Source organism: Danio rerio, chromosome 14 (genome assembly GCF_052040795.2).
Source record: "Danio rerio strain M-AB ecotype USA chromosome 14, GRCz13ab, whole genome shotgun sequence".
In the NCBI taxonomy this organism is placed as follows: Eukaryota; Metazoa; Chordata; class Actinopteri; order Cypriniformes; family Danionidae; genus Danio; species Danio rerio.
In genome coordinates this window covers 35,817,190-35,836,455 of record NC_141034.1, presented here as the reverse complement: position 1 = coordinate 35,836,455, position 19,266 = coordinate 35,817,190, and the positions used below count along the sequence as shown (strand labels likewise).

The following is a 19,266-nucleotide window of genomic DNA, read 5'->3' as shown; positions in this document are numbered from 1 at the left end:
TGTTGTTGTTTCATGCTCGTTTGTTTGAGTTTATTGTGTTTTGTGTGTGTGTATGATGTGTAATGTGTTTTGTGAGTTGTTGTTAGTCGATTGAATTATTCAAAAACAATCAAACAATGTTTTTTCCCCACAAAGCAACATGAAATCATTTCAAAACCTTACATTTGTTACATTTTACATACTCTGTAACATCACACAGGTTCGCCATAGCTTTGCACTAACTGAAGCCTTAAATCTTGCCATTTCATATGATTTGCATAATAAAAGCCCTGCATATAGCACTCTATAAAAATAATCTTCCAGTGATTAATGAACACACACCCTCACTGGATTCTCTCTAGTTGGACACTCAAAGCTTCGCTAGTTTTTCGATCAATCTTAATTGCTTCTGTTAATCAACCTTATCGCATCCCATCAGGCCTCACAGCTTCTTGGCGCAGTCAGAGCAGTAGATGTCCTCTCCGTTGATGACGAAGCGCTTGTGGGCCATGGAGAGGGAGCATTTCTTGCAGTTAAAGCAGTATTCATGCCAGGATTTGTCCTCGTAGTTCACCACATTGGTCCCTCTGCCAAATCCTGGAACACAAACGGAATATGGATTTTATTTCCCATTATAAATGCAATTATCAGTTTCAGAATTAGTCTGATGGCTCACTTCAACAAATGCTTATTCTAGGAGAATGTAGATTTAACTGAGCATAATGGCTCATCTTTACCAAGATCTTTTAACACAGGGGATCCGCGGGGTCTTAAAAAGTCTTAAAATGTCTTAAATCTCAAAAACTACATTTTAGTCCCTAAAAAGTCTTAAATGTACTGAAATGTTGTGTTGTAGGTCTTAAATCTTTTATTTTTAGTCTTAATTCGGTCTTAATTTTCCTTTGTTCATGTAAAGCTGCCCAATCTGGCCATTAACGTTACCATTAACTTTTATCTTTCTATTTAAAAAAAGCATTTAATTTCTTTCCTTATTGTAACATTTGCTTAAGAGTTCTGCATTTATTTACTACGGAGGATACTAACCTGACTCATATATTTTTTATTAATTATTATTATTATTGTAGACTCAAATAATCTACAGCTATGTTTTGTTCTATTCTTGATAGGGGTTATAGGGTTTGAGAATGAATATAATTGATGAAAATTAATCAAAAAATATTTAAACATGATTATTATTATTGTATCATTTAATGTATTCAATTGTAATAATTTTTTGATAGGTCTAGTGAAAATATTTTCTAACTGGGATATTTGAAAAAAAAATTGTTAGCATTTAGCCCTGTAAAAGTCTTACAGTTCATTCATAATAGTCTTAAAAATGTCTTAAAGTCTTAAATGTAACTTGGTGAAAAATGCAGAAACCCTGTTACATAACTAGTTCCACAGAAGGGAAGCTGCACAGATTTGTTTACCTGTAATGGGATTTTGACATCCAGAGCACTTCTTGGCCACATCGCTCTTATAACAGTCCACACAGTAGAACTGATCCTCATGGGCTGTGAAGCGAGCTCCAGCCAGAGGCTTCTTGCACGTGTGACACACAAAGCACTCGGAGTGCCAGGGCTGGTCCTGATAGGTGAGTCCACCGCTGGTAATGGCCTGATAATCAGGATACATTAGAACAGAACATGTCAGATAGGACCCATTAGTTCTGATCAACTAATTGAATTGTTCAAGAGCGTTGACACTGTCCATTTAGTGTTGGACATTTTTAGTGCCTCTTTCTACAGGTTAAATCACTATTCCAGATGACAGCAAATGACTTTTTAGGGTAAGTAACCATGTTATGTTTCTCTCACTGATAATTTTTTTACAGGGCAAATGTAGTCTTTATATTCACCAAAGTATTATGTTCATTCTTTACTTTTCCTTTGGCTTAGTCCCGTATTTACTAGGGGTCGCCACAGCAGAATGAACCGCTAACTAATCTGCATGTTTTACACAATGGATTCCCTTACAGCTGCAACCCAGTACTGAGAAAAAGTATTATCCTCTAGTTCTTAAATAATTTAGCAATGGCCTGTACCGTTTAGTACTGTACTAGTCTTAAAATGTTAGCCATATTTATTTATAACTACTTGTACCATTTTCATATTGTTACCAATGGGTTGATTTGGCTAACTTTAATCCAAAAATGGGACTGATTACATTTAGTTTGACAGTAACATAGTAACTAACATAGTTGGCTGGGTTTATGCAAGAGACCACTGATCCTAATTTTCCTGTTTGATGCTACATCTAATAGGTTTTTTCACAAGGCTTCATCAGTCTTCCATGTTGGAGAGGAGAATGTAAGTGATGAATGAAGCCTGCACATTTTGCTTATTCTGTTCAAAATGATCAATTATTTCCATGTTTTGGCCTGTACCAATTAATTGGACAAATAGAGAACTAAACAGCCTATTAAATTGAGTTTGAAATATGTTACACCTTTCCCTGCTTATCAAGTCCATTCATATATGATTTATCAGCTTTCACACTGTTTTTCATGGTTTACAAAGCATAAACAAGCAAAACAATGTATTCAGCAGTAGAATACCCTGCAATCCATGCCATTGTTGACATCGCCATAAGGGCTACACATATGGGTCACTGGCCAAATCAAGACCCTAAAACTCAACATTTGAAGTGGATCAGAGAAGAATGGATGTTGTTCAATAGTTTTTGATCAAAGGTTTTGAACCCCTTCAAATGTTGACTACTGTGTACTCCATGAAATCCTCTAACAGCATTTAATTTTGTGGTGTTTAGTCCGAATATGTGCTGTATTTTGACTACAAATGAGACCAACATTGTGATACAGGTCATGCATTCATTCATAATGGTCTTCAGTTTGATTTAGTGAAATCTGCAGAGAGCCTGTATTAACAGTAGATTCCTCTTATCCTTAACTGACCTCTTTGCAGCGAACGCAGTGCTTGGCAAACTTCTTCTCGTGGCAGGGAGTGCAGTACATGTCATCACCCTTGGTCAGGAAGCTCTGGGTGCGGATAGGCTGCTTGCACTCAAAGCAGGTGAAGCACTCTTCATGCCAGACTTTATGCTTGTACTCCACATTCTTACATCCTAAAGAGAAACAAACGCTTGGCTGTTATTTACAACACCCTGCATGTGTTCGAGATACTTTGTGTCAAAAAAAAAAAAAACATTTGTCTCACACACACACACACACACACACACCTGGAGTGATGACTTTGTAGCAGCCCTGGCAGCGAGGTGATCCGTCACGGTCTCCACACTTCCCACACATGATTTTGCCATCGTCCTTGGCTTGAAAGGGCTCGTTGGCCAGCGGCTTGTAGCACTTGGCGCAGCGGAAGCAGCCCTCGTGCCAGTGGCGATTCTTATGGTTCAGTTCCTGGGTAGAGAGCATTTTTAGGTCAAGATTTTATGTCAGAATATTACTATAAACTATACAGAGGGCTGCTGATCGAATGTACTAATGTTGTACGTAATGGCTGATTTCTTTCAGACTAATGTGACATTCAGATGCTAACTACTGTGTTTTTATTTCTCTTACGGATTCAAAAAGTTTCACACATTTCAAGAAATGTCTGTGTGTGTATGGAAACTGCAAATTTCAGTTAAATCAATGTAATGTGTATGGCACACATATTTGTGTCACTGTAAACAAACACAGAAGAATGCAGTGATGAGCCTTTATGTCCAGATGTGCTGAGTACAGACGTAAACAGAACAGTGATGCATTTTGGAAATGGACCAGCTTTACCAGGTTTTGTTGTAATAGTGCTAATAAAGTTAACAGCGCCTGCTGCACAAACACTGCTCTATTAAGCTCTGTGCAGGGTTCTTCCTCTTAGTCACATGGTACTGTAACTATCATTTCCAAAATATATATGGTTATTTTTCCACTCTATAATTTTGTTTCAGGGCACTTACAATGCTGGTGTCATGTGGACAGAGAGCCAAAACACTATATAGAACTTGCAGACTGACCTAAATCCATGACAGTAATAGTAAGAGTGCTGTTTCATTTATGAGCCACTGATAATAATTTTGTTGCCTGTTTTACACTCAAAATGTCTTTGATTTAGCTAAGCAAGGCAAGGCAAACTTTATTAATAGAGCACAGATTTACTCAACTGTAATTGATCCACGGTGCTTAACAACAATGAATGAATGAAATATGAAAAAATAAAGCTCTATTAAAAATATAAGAAATGGAAACTGTATATAACTGAAATACAGACATGAAATAACATGCAAGCATCACTCAAAGGCAGTGAGTAAAAATAAGTCTTTAAATTAGATTTAAAAGCATCCAATGATGGAGAAATCCTAATGTTTCGAGGGAGACTGATCCAGAGCCTTGGGGCCGCAACACAGAAAGCTTGATCACCTTTTGATTTGCAGCAAGACAGAGGGACGGACGAAAGAAACTGCTCATTGGACCTTAATGGTCTACAAACTATAAGGCCAGATAAGTTCACAGATATAGACCGGGGCAGAATTGTGCTTTATATGACATGAGAAGGATCTTAAGATCTATTTAGCTATGTTATGAATCGCCAAGAACTGCACCAATTATAAACAATCCTTAAAGTTTTATTTAAAAAAAAAAAAAAAAAGAATCACCCACAGAGTACATCTTGACAGGCCTGACAGCACATTTTCATTTGTGAGTGAACTATCCCTTAAAAATCCCAGTGTATCTGTACAGTTACATTTAACCTGTCAAAATATTTCAATGTGGTGATGTCATTGGCCTATGCACATTTCCTGCTTGTTGTCGATCTATTTCATAACTGTAACAAAAGGAAATTCAATTATATCTTCATGTTGAAACAGCCATCATAACATTTTTTATCAATATGTGGCTCTTTCTGGATTCACGGAAGCTATAGAAATTAAACATGTAAAAGAGGAAATACATTATTGTTATCGTTTACATCCCTTCAATGGTCTATAACCGAGTTCAGGTTGCTGTGGCAGTCAGAATCACACATTTGCTGTAATTGCAGGATTATTGTCGTTTGACTCGTACCTTTGCATCAGCGCCGATGGGTTTGCGGCATTCAGCACAAGTGTTTGCGCAGAGCTTGTCGAAGCAGCGCACGCACACAGGCTTGTCATCTTTCTTGACGTACTTCTTGCCCTGCAGGTTGTCTCTGCAGTAGAAGCAGTCAAAGCGCTCAGTCATGGTGGAGCTCAGATAACTGCGGGGACCTGCAGACACAAAAACAAGGGCAAACTTCACAAAGACCTCTGACAAATGAAGATATTATTATCATTGAGCCAATAAACAAGACAGAATGATTCATTTGTGCTTTTTCATGTAGTGCTATATGTTGATGATGTTTCTCTTCAGTAAGAAACTTTTTTATTTTAACTTTTCTTTCACTTTAAAAAAATACAGTTTTTATAAAACAGAAATAGTTATTTGAAAACAAAATGATTAGATTTTTTATGAATGTAAAAGGTCTAAAACGTTGTAATTGTATAATATTTATACTCTAAAGAACTGTAAGGAGATCTAATTACATTTTGCAATGTCATGTTTGTAATTGCTGGGAATTGGAACCCTTTGGGTAGATCTGGTAATGTTTGTTTAATTTCCAGCACACGCTGTAAGTTGTAGATCAGGGATGCCCAAACTCAGTCCCGGAGGGCCGGTGTCCTGCAAAATTTAGTTCCAACCCCAATCAGATACACCTGGGCTAGCTAATCAAGCTCTTACTAGGCTTTCTAGAAGCATCCTTGCAGGTGTGTTGAGGCAAGTTGAAGCTAAAATCTGCAGGACAACGGCTCTTCAGGACCAAGTTTGGACACCCCTGCTGTAAGCTGTAGATCAAGGGTGTCCAAACTCTGTCCTGAAGGTCCGGTGTCCTGCAAAGTTTAGTTCCAACTCCAATCACACACCTGGGCTAATTAAGCTCTTACTAGGCTTTCTTAAAACCTCCTTGCAGGTGTGTTAAAGCAAGTTGGAGCTCAAATCTTCAGAACACTGGTCCTGGAGGGCCCCTACTCTGCACAGTTTAGTGTCAACTCTAATTAAACACACCTGATCAAACTAATTGAGTCATTCAGGCTTGTTTGAAACCTACAGGTGAAGCTGCAGTCACACTGGGCTTTTCCTCCCATAGACTTACATTCATACGCACACGAATGCGTCAGACCGGAAACGCAGGGTCATGTGTTAAGTTTCGCAGTTCGCTGCAGTGCAAAGCTCAAGCATGGTGAACTCTGACCTGCGAAATCGCATCACTTGACTGCGTGAGACCAATCAAAGATCAAAACATGACCTCTCTGGACAGATTTAAAACATGGAGCAATCGCTTGATTTTTTTAATGTCTAATAATCTTCTTTAATCCCGCCCCTTTTCACAGCGCCGTACTACAGAATTTCGCACACACAAACTCTAGTGTGATTGCAGCTCTTGTGTGTTAAAGCAGGATTGAAACTAAACGGTGCAGAGCTGCAGCCCTCCAGGGACTGGCTTTGAGCTGTTAAACAATTACAGCGAATTGGGCCATGTGACCAATCAGAGCAAAGTATGCTTTTAGAAAGGAGGACTTTAGAAAGCTGGGTTCATCAAGGAATGCTTTGAGAAATGAGGTCATTTAAAATGTGAGTTATAAGAAAATAAAACAGTGTGTGTTGTATAAAACATTTCAAATGTAAGATGGTGTGTGTGTGCCAGGTTTACCATTTCATCAACACTAAAATAAAAAAAAACTAAATCCAATTTATTTGAAAGACCATCTGAAATACATTTTTATCAGTTATATACAGAGGATGTTCTGGGGTGACACCGTGGCTTAGTGGTTAGCACTGTCACCTCACAGGAAGAAGGTCACTCGTTCGAGTCCCAGCTGGGTCAGTTGTCATTTCTGTGTGGAGTTTGCTGTGTGTTTTTCCTGTGTTGGCGTGGGTTTCCTCCGAGTGCTCCGGTTTCCCCCACAGTCCAAAGACTTGCGCTAATGATGAATTGGGCAAGCTAAATTGGTCGAAGTGTATGAGGGGGTATGGATGTTTCCCAATACTGGGTTGCAGCTGGAAGGGCATCCACTGTGTAAAACATATGCTGGATAAGTTGGTGGTTTATTCGGCTGTGGTGACCCCTGATGATTAAAGGGACTAAGCTGAAGGAAAATGAATGAATGAACAGGATGTTCTACCTATCTGTAATACTGCGATTCCACTACAATATAATAAAGTCACCACAAGGGGTCAGTATAACGTAATAATAATTAGTCTACTAAAAAGTCAAATTTTTTTGTAGGAATTCAGCATAGTTCACAAAAAAAAGTTTTCTCACAGGTGGTTCTTACCTTTTATGCTAACACAAAATCAGCCATTGACATCCATAGTAGCAACAGACAATACTATTGCAATCAAGGGGCTTCCTGTGTATCCTTATGTTCAACAGAAGAAACTTAAACTGGTTTGGAACAAGGAGAGGATAAGTACTTTTTAGTAGAATTTTAATTTTTTGGTGAACTATCCCTTTAAGACGCGGCGAAGCATCTAAATGGTCAAAGTAATTGGCATTTTCTGTTTCAATTACAGACTGTTTAAGGTGGATGGAGATACTCTTGGAATAATGAAAAGGTCACGTGTGGTACCATAGAAAGTGTTGCACTTAGCATTTCATTAGCATGTGTATAGTTCTGACTCACTGATATTATTTACTTGAAGCAGCGTCTCCTGGGCTGTCAGATATTAGGACGGTAAATGTTTTGTCTACACCTCAGGATCTGTTGTAAACACAGCTTAGCAACCACATGCCAAACAACTTAGCAAAGCTGCTTGAAAATACAGAGGCCAAATCTCCCCACAGATGTGGCCACAAACACTTCATCCCTGATAGCGCCAGCACCGCATTTTCTGGCTGTTGATAAGTGAAAATGTATTTTTAGAAGTACAGGCTCATTCTTCCCAGTTCAATGCGCCTATTGTTTGCCCTTTAGGAAATATAGCCGTGGTTGTGGCTACGTTTATTAAATTTGACACATTTTATTAAGGCAGCAATGTCCTTGTTGTTTAACACAAAACCGATCAGAATAATTAGACGTATAGTTTTACTTTTAAAGCAAAAAATATGATCTGTGGTGATTTCATAAAACTTTGACAGTCATCATCTCATAATAATACTTTTGTATAGAGATTGCAGCATCTAGGAATAGCACAAATAAACATCACTGATGATATGAACACACATGCTCCCTCTCCATCATAAACAAACAGCCTCATCTTATGTGAGTTTGGCTTCTCCATATGTTATAATGCGTTAAGACGCTCCAGACTGTCCTACTCAAGAGTATTTGAGTCTTTATGAAAGATATATCGAAACTAGAGTTCAGTTTCACATCACTTTACCTCAATGTATGATCATCAATCACAGGTATTTGTTTCCTCTTACCTGCATGTGATTTTATTTACTCTTTTAAAGTGCTGGTAGCCATTGACTTGCATTATATGAATCACATTTTCAGCTAAAACTTTCCTCTAATGTTCTTTCACGCTGACGATCTTAGATGGAGTAAACATTTATATGCATAGTTCCTTTATATTTAATAATTTGTTCATTATCCTTCACCTTAGTCCCTTTATTCATCAGGAGTCGCCACAGCGGAATCTACCTCCATCTTATCCAGCATATGTTTTACACAGTGGATGGCCTTCCAGCTGCAATCCAGTACTGGGAAACACTCATACACACTCATTTAAACACATACAAATTTTGTTTATTAAATTCACCTATACCTCATGACCTGAAGGAAACCCAAGCGAACATGGAGAGAACTTGCAATCTCCACACAAAGATGCCAACTGACCCAGCTGGGACTTGAACCAGCGACCTTTTTGCTGTGAGGTGGCAGTGCTACCCACTTGGCCACCGTGTTGTCCACTGCTATACTATACCAAATATGTCTGAGCTCAGTTCGTTTTTTTTAGCTGAATTCTCCTCTATACAGGAGCGGTGTTGTGGCTTCTGTAAACTAAATAATCATCCTGACCTGACCAGCATGCTCAATCCCCTAAGCCTTTTGGGAGAGCGTCCATCAGCTGTTCATTTTTAGCCAGCTCTGTCAGTGTTATCAAACGGACCTCTTTGTCCCAAAGCGAAGAGCAAATGCTGTTTAGAAAGGTCACCGCGAGATCAAATTCAGCCATACGGAGAACAGAAACCGAAGAGAGCATGTCCACGTTAAAGCAAACATTGATTGAGATGGCTATATTTGACAGTAGCAAATGCAGGCCAAATAAGAGGGGAAATGATGCAGAATTAAGGAATTAGCTCAATTGATATTTGGACAAGATTACACATGGGACAATAACCAGTTTTAAGGTTTACCGTGGTTTGGACGTCATTTTTAAAACTGCTAAAATTTTCCGTTGTACCATTCCAACAGTATCAACACAATCTTGTGGCAATTCATAACTTTTTTATTTAATGGCTAATTCGTATGAATTTGTACATCTCATTCGTACAAATTAGTATGATTTGCTCATCTCCCAATGACGGTTGGGTTTAGGGGTGCGGCGGGGGTGGGGGTGGCTTGGGTGCCATGCCTCCTTTTTAAAATTGTACATTTTCATTCGACTGAAGTTGTACAATTTCAAACAAATTAGCCACTAAACTGACAAAACGTAAAATAGTTACATTTTGTCGTGAGATCAGGCTGGCTGGCTGGCTGGCTGGCTGGCTGGCTGGCTGGCTGGCTGGCTGGCTGGCTGTGTGTGTGTGTGTGTGTGTGTGCGTGCGTGCGTGCGTGCGTGCGTGCGTGCGTGCGTGCGTGCGTGCGTGCGTGCGTGCGTGTGTGTGTTTTTTTTACGACTATTAGTTTTTTTAGTGCAACTGTATTTCCAGCAGAAAAGAACCCTCCACATCAAAAGCTGGTCAGCACGCGATTCAGGAAAAATTTTAAAGCAAATCTCTCGTACACCTACAGCCAAGCATGCTATAGACCTGAACAGTGCAGTGGCTTAATTTATATGCAAAGAAAAGAAAGATTTCCAGGGATGCCTTTTCAAGTTGTAAAGAAATCTGGTTTTGAAACTAATGAAGACAGCAGAAGTCAACGATTTATTGCAGTTATTTAGCCTGAAATGTTTACTGTTCCAAAATATTATAAATGTTTCTTCAAATAAAATATATATTGTGTTCAAAGGGGGTTGTTGTTTTTCCCCCCTGACATTTAAAAAAAAAACATATTTTGGAGCAGTAATCAAAATACTATATTTTTTATCCATCATACCATCAAAATCTTCTACCAGCCCATGCCTGACAAGATTGAGATCACATACAAATATACTTAAACTCAGCATTATAGTGACTATACAGACAAAGATGTGCTTGCCTGCCTGTGATTAACATAGCATCTATTTTATTATCTATTTTGCACAAGCTCTCAAATAAGATTGGTATTTATCTATACTGGAATTACAATGCCGAATCCTCTCAAAATTAAAATAAAACACTGACACCACTTTTATAAAGTACAATTTGCATCAGGGTATATTAGAAAGCCCTTTCTGTTAACTAAATCCCAACATATATTTACACTGGCTGCATTGATTTGTTGAAAACAGAAATTCTGATACAGTTTTTAAATCTTATATTTTTTTGGAATATTTTATAGATATAAAAATGTCATTTATTTCTAAAGCTGATTTTTTTAAGCAGCCTTCTGACATGTTGATTTTGTGCATTTCTCAATAATATACATATAAAAATGGTTTTACCTATTACTATTTTCATGAAAAACTAAATTTATCGTTTAGTTGAGACAGAAATGTGATTACAAATACCTTTACTGCCTCTTTTGACAAATGCTATGCTTTACAGCTAAATAATAGAAATTATTTTAGAACAATCCTACTGATCAGTCTTTGGATCTCAGCTGAACCAAATACAATAAGGCTGATTAAAAAAACAAATGCAAGTGCCAAGAGAATCCACTGGCTGATCCATCAATCTTCATGCTGTGCATCTTTACCTGAGTGCCTGTAGTAGCTCATGTCTGCTATCTGGAAAAACGGAAAGCCTTGCAGAAGTGAAAGAGATGGAAGGATGGATTGAGAGAGGATACCAAGTATAGCCAAAGAGTTACAGGAGAACTCCACTCTTCTTTTGAAAGTATTTGTCATATATACAGTACTACCCCAGCCGCCCTTTAAAACCTGCCCCCCAGTTGCCCACCACACCCATCATGGCCTGTCCTCACAAACCCAGTAATCCCACCCAAAGCATCAGCTGCCCACTCCATGTTAGGCTGTGCTGCAAAAGATAAGTGAAGGGGAGGGAGCCGGAGAGAACTAAATTCATCTGAATTCTTGGCTTGTGACATCAGAGAGCAGAATAAAGGAATCTGATCTTCATATTGGAGAAGCTTGTGTTCATTCTGAAATGGATTAGTAAAAGTACATGGCACCACAGCTAGAACAACTTTGTTTATCAGTCCTTACTTTGCCAAGTAAACTTTGTGTTGCTATTGGCTTGTCTGATTAAACAATCATTGCAATAAAAATTAGAAAGCAGAGAAAAGAAGACAGTAAAAGCTTCTTAAATTGCTTCTCTGAGGGCTTTTTGGAGGACACTAAAGTGCAACTGTCCTCAGATGCCTTTGATACTCAGTTTGACTCTATAAAACAGCCGTTTCTCCATCTACGCCAAACCATGTTTATAATACAACAGAGTGTGGAGCTTTTCTTATTTCTCAACTTATTCCTAAAGATTGTGATGTATGAGGAAAACTATGCTTGATTTGGAACCAGCTATAGGATTCTTGTAGTGGCTCATGAATTTGAATGACTAAATCAAAACATACGAATGACTAGAGATAATTAATTATGCAGAGCTGAGTGAAATCTATAAATGATTTCCATGAAAGGACTCCAGTCTGAACTCAAACACTGCAGGACTTTTGAATGTCTACAATATACAAGTGAATGTATAGTAACTTTGCAACTGCAAATTAAAAAACAGTTAATCAGAGTATATTCCAGTAAGTTGTAACCCAATGTTGGGTCAAATATGGACAAACCCAACATTGGATTATTATTTTTAATTAAATTTAAATTACACTTTTTATTCCAATGGTTGAATTTGACCCAACATCGACATTAAATCCAGGTGTAAATGAGATCTAAATGTTTTAAACTTGTATACTTTGGCCATGATAGTCCTGTTTCCTCCTGGTATTGAGATGCAATTTTCTTAATCGGATCACAAGTATTTATTTTGTGCAGTCTACAGTACATATGAATGTTAATGGAAATGACTCAGAGAACAGATCTGTTTTTTCTGATAGCAATATAATCTGTTAAACACCTGTTGAAAACTGTTGGTTTGAGTTGGAATCAGTACTGGCAAGCGAACAATGACAGGGTTCCCACAGATCATGCTTTTCAAAAGGTCTATTCCGGTCATTACAATTGATTTTTTTGTACAAATCATGGAATATCAGGCATTTCGGATTCTTTAGTTTTCATGTATCAAAATTATTATGTTTTTTTGATCCACTTGTTAAGTGTGACCACGTGAAGCGGCTGCGTCCAGGCGCTCTATAAAACTGTATAGGGAGACTCAACAAATGGTAATAATAAACGTTTACAAAGCGATGTAATACTTAAAAAATAATGATAATAAGGATCAGAATATATATGCTTAATATACAAACTCCAGAAAGAAATACGTTTCTTTAAAAATTGTTAAAATGTGGATGTCTGTGATGCAGCAAGTCCAGAGACTGTTGTGTACACCATGATTTGATTTCAAATTCTCTTTAATGTGTGATACGACTGAAGAGTGATCATAAACAAACATTTTCTAAATTTGAATGAGTAGCAGCTTGGACCCAGTATTTCATATGTCACCGATACGTCATGACTTAACAAGCGGATACTGTGTCATGTTTTTTCATTACATTGTTAGGCTATTTTTTAGTGCCATTTTATTTCCTTCCCACTTATCATCTGCAAGTCACTACTGGCTCCACTTAATGGATAAAAACATGTATACGTGTATTATTACAATTTTATTACACTTATTTTTGATCTTTTTTGTAATATATTTAAACATCCCTGGAAAATGTACATTTTGAAATGCTTTGGCTACAAAATGGCCACTGGGTGCACAAAATTAGACTGGGCGCTTTCCTTTCTTTCTTTTTGTTTGTTTTCTTAATTTCTTTTCCAAATTTAAGGTGAATTGCCCATTGTTACTCTCATAATGACTATTAAATTAATGCAAATATATTCAAGCACAAACAGTATAAAGGCAAAGCACAAGAGCTCCTTGTTTCTCAGTTTATTATAGGCCAAGGAAATTCAGCTTTTTGCCAGTGAAAGTCAAGGAAACTTTTGGGAATTCGACATTTGGCTAAGAGTGATTTTTTTTAAGAAGAATTTTTCAAACCAAACTAAACTATTTCATCAACAGTTTAATTCCCGTCTGCCCAGTGGTTATGTGAAGAAAAGGTTGCTATTGTTTGTCTGGATGAAATATCTATAAAATGACTCACTGGTGGTCAGTCTGAGTCATGATGGACAATGGAAACAGACCCACCTGTCCTCTACTAAGACTCTGAGGCCTGAAATAGCCCTGCCCAGAGCACCTGGCATCATCCACTAAAACAAACCCCTCTCATCTCTTATCTAAACACTGCTAGACAGCAAATCACAGCTGCAGCTTGCTGCATGAATCTGCAGACCACCGAACAGAAGAAACTACTTGTGAAGAGGATTCGAATCTAGATGAAGAAGGTATTAAAGTGTGAGCAATCCACCCAAGAATGGCTCATTGTTGGAGTAACATTTGAGGTAGACTCTTGGCCATCTGGATTTAACCAACTAATAATATGATGAATTCACTGAGGAATGTGAGGTAAGAAAGAATAAAGACTGGGAAACAACACCACTTTTGCAGCTCATAAAAGTGATTAACTCCCACCAGAGATTTTGCTCAAGTTCTACTTTATTTGCTCAGTAACCTTTTAAAATTAGTCCATTAATAATGAACTCCCCAAAATAGGAATCTCCACTTTCAGATTTTCCAGGAATGTTTCTTGAAAGTCTCTCAATTACAAAGATAAATCCACTCAATTTATCAGAATACTATAACTAGACGAGTGACTCATCTGATAAGAGCGCACACAGTTAGAAGACATGACAACATGTGTGCGGTCAGCCATGTGAAGGTCAGCATACTGGCGCTTTCCATCACATTGACCACGAACATGTTAACTCAGTAGAGCTCATTTGAAGTCAACATTTTGCATCAATGCTTCTTAAATGTATGGCAAATCTTCGGCTGTTGTGGGCCAGATTAACTGTACAAATGAAGTTTTGAAGCTAACATCCTTTTTCAGATCACATCCTCAATACTTTTTTTTACTTCACACTACAGTTTTTTTGCACTTCCCTTTCAGCACTTTTACAGGACTCCTCAATATGAAGAACGAGTATATTGTTGTTATCTTGTTTATTTGATAGCCTTAACCGTCCTATTTTCTAAAACGTATCAAATAAAAGCATAGTTTAAATGAATAAAAGAGGTGTATTCCAGAAAGCAAAATTAACTTACCATCTGCTAAACCCTGAACTCTCTGTTAATTAACTTAATCAACAGAACGCCAAAACCATGAGTTGTCATGGAAACAGTCATTTAATAGAAAGTGTCTTGCTACAAAAAAATTAATGCTGATCCAACAAATATCCACAAATTTTGCTAAATAAATAACATTATAAATAAACTTACATGAATAATAATAGGTGTGTTTTACTCATTTTTACTCAAATAAAAGATATTCATTTTTAAAATATAGTAAGAAACACAAATATATAGCCTAGAAATAAACTAAACCTGAAACATAACCTGCTATATGGCTATACTTGCCCAGAAATTTAACTCTGTTTTTACATACCCTTAAACATACCCAGGTATATAACATAACCTGATTTCTGGAAGCATGACAAATAAAAAATGATATATTTAACCAAACTATTGAATTAATTAACATGAATTATATCTGAAGATAAATGTGAATGCACATTTAGAAATTCATGAACTTTGTTTTTTATTTTATTGTGCTTTTGCATGTTGTTGCCATAGAAAACAACATATGGTGATGATGCTGATAGTTTAATAGCTAATAAAATAAAGCCTTAAAGTGATAGATCACCCAAAATTAACATTTCTCTCACCTTTACACTCAAGTTGTCCTAAACTTTTATATTTTATTTCTTTTATTGAACTGAATAATGTTGAATAAAGCAGCCATTGACACTCATGGTTGGAACAGAAAATACTATGGAAGTCAATGGCTGTTTTTCCAATATTGTTCAGTACATCTTCCTTTTTGTTCAACAGAACAAAAATGGGATTTGAAGAAGTAGAGAAGACTGAGTAAACGATGACAGAATTTAATTATTTGTCAGGTAAACTATCCCTTTAAATTATAAACAGACTGTATTTAAAGTTTCTAACAGTTGTAGCAGATTACATACACAAAATCCACATAAATCTTAAGGTCACATCTTATCTCCCAATAAGATGTTGTTTTAGGGTAATAAAATCAAATGCTTATGCTATTTGTATGTAAAAAAATAAAATAAAAGTGCTTTGGTTTAATTATCAGATAATTAATTTAAAAGTTATTCTCATAAATCAGCCTAGAGACATGGCCTTTTACTGTCAATCAATGAACTATCATTCAGAAGAAGACATGTAGATTTTGTGCCACTAGTTTTCTGATCACAATTCAGAATTTAGATACTTTGAAGGTTTGAAGTCAAATATGATACAGTAGGCTTAGTAGAGTTCATTTATGTCCTCGCCCGGTCACAGCTGAAGAGAGCAGAGCAGATATAGGTATAGGAGAGCAGAAGAGCACAGCAGCGGCTCAACTGCGCCTCCAGTGGACAGAATTAAGTCACACAATCTCTCACCACAGCAACACATTTCCTATTTAGGATCTCAGTCCAATGCTATGTACTTTAAAGCTGTCTTTTAGACATTTACACGCCATCTAGTGGATCACAGCACATCTGTTAAAACTGAAGGCTGAAATGCTGCAGTAAGTGATTATATGGTGTGAGAGCTGGAAAAAAATGCTTTGTCCTTATATGGAAGAATGATTTTGTTTTATAGTCAAACGGACTGTAGAGGTACTTTGGATGCTTTAAGGTTAAAAAAGCAGACGAACAGGATGTAATGTGCATGCAATGGATAAGATACACAGGATGCGAGTCAGATAAAAAAATGAAAAATTTTCCACAAGAATAAACACCATAGTATTAAAAAATAAGGTAAAATATAATTACTGTTAATGCTTTATTTAAAAAAAACTAAAACATTAATATCTTTAAGAAACCTTTAAAAAATCTTAATAAGAATTTAATGCAAATTTGAATATTTTAAAGATTAAATGACATTTTAAAACAACATAAAACTAACTTGTCTATTCAGCAGACTCTTACACATCTCTTTAGGAGTTCCTAAAGGAATACAATCCCAATAAGACTTCCATTAACATTCCTGACAATCAAAACACTCCACATGGGACCAACTGCATTAAACATGATCATTACCCAAATTAAAACCATTTGTACTCTATAAAATAATTTTACAGGTGTTGCTCAAGAGAAAGATTAATTAGAGAATAGATTAAAGAGAAGACTTAACTTGTTTGAACAAAAGGAAAATATTTAATTGTGCACAAGCTCATAGCTATAACAAAAATCAAACAAGAAGGTTTAAGAAAAGGTAATTCTGTGCTGTTTACTGTCATAATTCATGAACCAAACATGACATATATACTGTCAGTTAACTCTACATGTTAGTTAATTCAAGCCGGGGAAAAACTGCAATAAACATTTGAATTCAGTCTTAAGATGCTTCATATGATCACTGGCTATAATAAATACATATATAATGAATTCCTCAAAAAAGACATTTATGCATTTATCTACTAATATCCCTAGTTGACACTTACCACTGAGCAGTGTGAGTCGCAGCTGTCTGCAGTGGTGATGAGAGATGGTCTCCTCCTCGTCTGCAGGATCACCGGGCTTAAAAAGATCCACAAGGGGGAGTGAGAAAAAAAAAATCAGGATATGATCCAAATACTTGAGTTGAAATCAACAATGACATCAGAGTGGAATTCACTCTTTGTGCTTAACCAATTGGGCATAAAAGCCTACTGGGAAATAAGAACAATTGAAGCGGGTTGTGATAAACTATCATTCAGTAGTCATTTATTTTAAAGAAATATACAGTACATGTATGAGGTGTGTTACATATAAAAACGTTCAGTGGACTGAAAAGACAATACACAGAACACTAAGATGATTTCAAAGCTTTCATAAATGATACAGAGTTTGTTTCTGTAAGAACCTGAGCTGAACACATTCTTGTATAACACTTGTGATACAGTGAGGTGGAATTAACTTGGCATCATGACTACAAATATCATCACCTTTAAACAACCTCCAGCCATGTCAACAGTTCCTGGAGATGCTCCAAGCGGTTAAAGACATAACTTAAGTGGCATGGAGAGCAGACGCTATGCAGGAACTGGCACCAGCAGCAGACAGACACGTTTATCATTATATATGTCCTGCCATTTTCTTCAGTGGAGTAAAGGCACCCGCACATGTAGACACTAAAAACACCTTTTTTGGAAAAAAAAAAAAAAAAAGAGTGTATATTTTGATCCATTAAAATACTATAACCGTGTTAAACATTCATACACGGCGACGTCGTTTTGTGTCATCACATTCAGTTAGATTCGACCAAAATTTCAATACGGCGAAATTTGATGAACACTTCCAATAACTTCCATCACAGTAGCCAAATCAGTATATGTTGCTAATTAAAAGAGTTGTCAACATTTACGTTAGCTGCTAGCATTTTACCTCAGGTTATTCCACCATTAAATTGCGTCGAAACAAACGTTGAAATGTTTGCTAATATCTAACGGTGGACAGTGAAGCCCCGCCTTCTTTGATGTGATTGGTCAATACAATTTTTATATACTTTATATTTGAGTCATTTTTAGTTCTGATAGTCAAATACCTCCTTATTTCATTAAAATTGATCGAAATATGTCTGAAGATTTTTGGCAGGCTGAATTTGTAACAAATTAGATATTAGGGGGTGTTTTCTGTAAATCATTCACATGTAGGCTAATCAAATTTGCTCAAAAAAAACTGACAGGCTTTAATGTAATAAAATTAAAAAGCAACTGCACTTTAATGGTTTTGAGGTTTGAAAAATCATTTTTTATCTATGAACAAATAGCTGCAAAGTAATAAACACAAAAGCATGTGGAGCCTTTTTTAAATAGTTTAATAAAAGACCAGCATTTTTACAGACATGGGGTGTTGCCAGACATAAAGCTCTACCCTTCCCTTACATAGGATCCCCTTACTTTTATCACCTTTCTTTATTTTCCATTTGTTTTAAACGAACCCCATCAGACACTATCCTAATGATCACATCTGATCATTTGAGCACATCTGCAATAACAGAATAAATAGATAATAGAAATCAATCCTGTTACTCAAAGTTTTTACTGGGGCCTGTGGTCAGCACATGATGTTCAGCAACGCTCCTGTTTAAGACCAAAAATAATATTGAAAATGATTTTTCTAACCAAGGCAGTGAAAGAAACTGTCCTTCGAAAATAAATTCACATTGAGTAAAATTCATGAGTACTAAAATTCACCCCATCCCTAATTAGGAGAAATGATTGTTTACATTGAGACTATGTATTATTGTCTATCCATTATGGTTCACTTAGCCATGTCATAATATTTGTCTTTCCAAGTACTGGGTTGCAGCTGGAAGGGCATCAGCTGTGTAAAACATGCTGAATAAGTCGGCGATTCATTCCACTGTGGTGACCCCTGATGAATACAGGGGTTAAGCTGAAGGAAAATAAATTAATGGATATTTGTCTCTGCTGCAGTTTTCAGATAAAAAAAAAACACTACTGACAGTCCTCATGAAGCTGACAGACAGAAAATGTTTTTTTTTTAATCATATTTTTAGCCTCAAAAGTTGTGCTTAAGTTTTCACTGTTGACAATTTCACCAATACAGGCAAAATCACCACATATTAGACTCCATAATCCAGTGCAGCAGAAATGCAGGAAATACAATTACAATTACTGTAAAGTTCAGTTTGTTCGGAAAGATCACTTAAAAGCTTCTGCTTAATTAGAATGTGGTTGGAGAAAAGTGTTTTATTCACCCATAAACTGCCACAAATCACTTTTGTCCTGCTTTGTTTTCAG

General features: G+C 36.6%; 1 protein-coding gene across 4 annotated transcripts; it reads right to left on the bottom strand.

Moving 5' to 3' along the window:
* Positions 1–2: 2 nt before the first annotated feature.
* Positions 3–18,259, bottom strand: fhl1a (four and a half LIM domains 1a). Of its 4 annotated transcripts, XM_087280322.1 has the most exons (8): positions 17,885–18,259; positions 17,446–17,641; positions 16,963–17,038; positions 5,006–5,187; positions 3,181–3,358; positions 2,897–3,066; positions 1,413–1,599; positions 3–576 (listed from the first exon to the last, which is right to left on the bottom strand). In XM_087280322.1, exons 2-8 carry the CDS (start codon positions 17,464–17,466, stop codon positions 422–424), a joined length of 969 nt encoding a protein of 322 aa, XP_087136448.1. In that variant the 5' UTR covers positions 17,467–17,641; positions 17,885–18,259; the 3' UTR covers positions 3–421.
* Positions 18,260–19,266: the final 1,007 nt, after the last annotated feature.

Bases quoted from the DNA above. Each gene is read 5' to 3' on its own strand.
- fhl1a (XM_087280322.1), bottom strand. From the start codon at position 17,466: ATGGCTGGAGGTTGTTTAAAG. The intron at 17,039-17,445 runs GTGATGATATTT...GATCTTTTTAAG, and splicing joins TGGCTGGAGGTTGTTTAAAG to CCCGGTGATCCTGCAGACGA. The intron at 577-1,412 runs GTAAACAAATCT...TTTGTGTTCCAG, and splicing joins ATGTCAAAATCCCATTACAG to GATTTGGCAGAGGGACCAAT.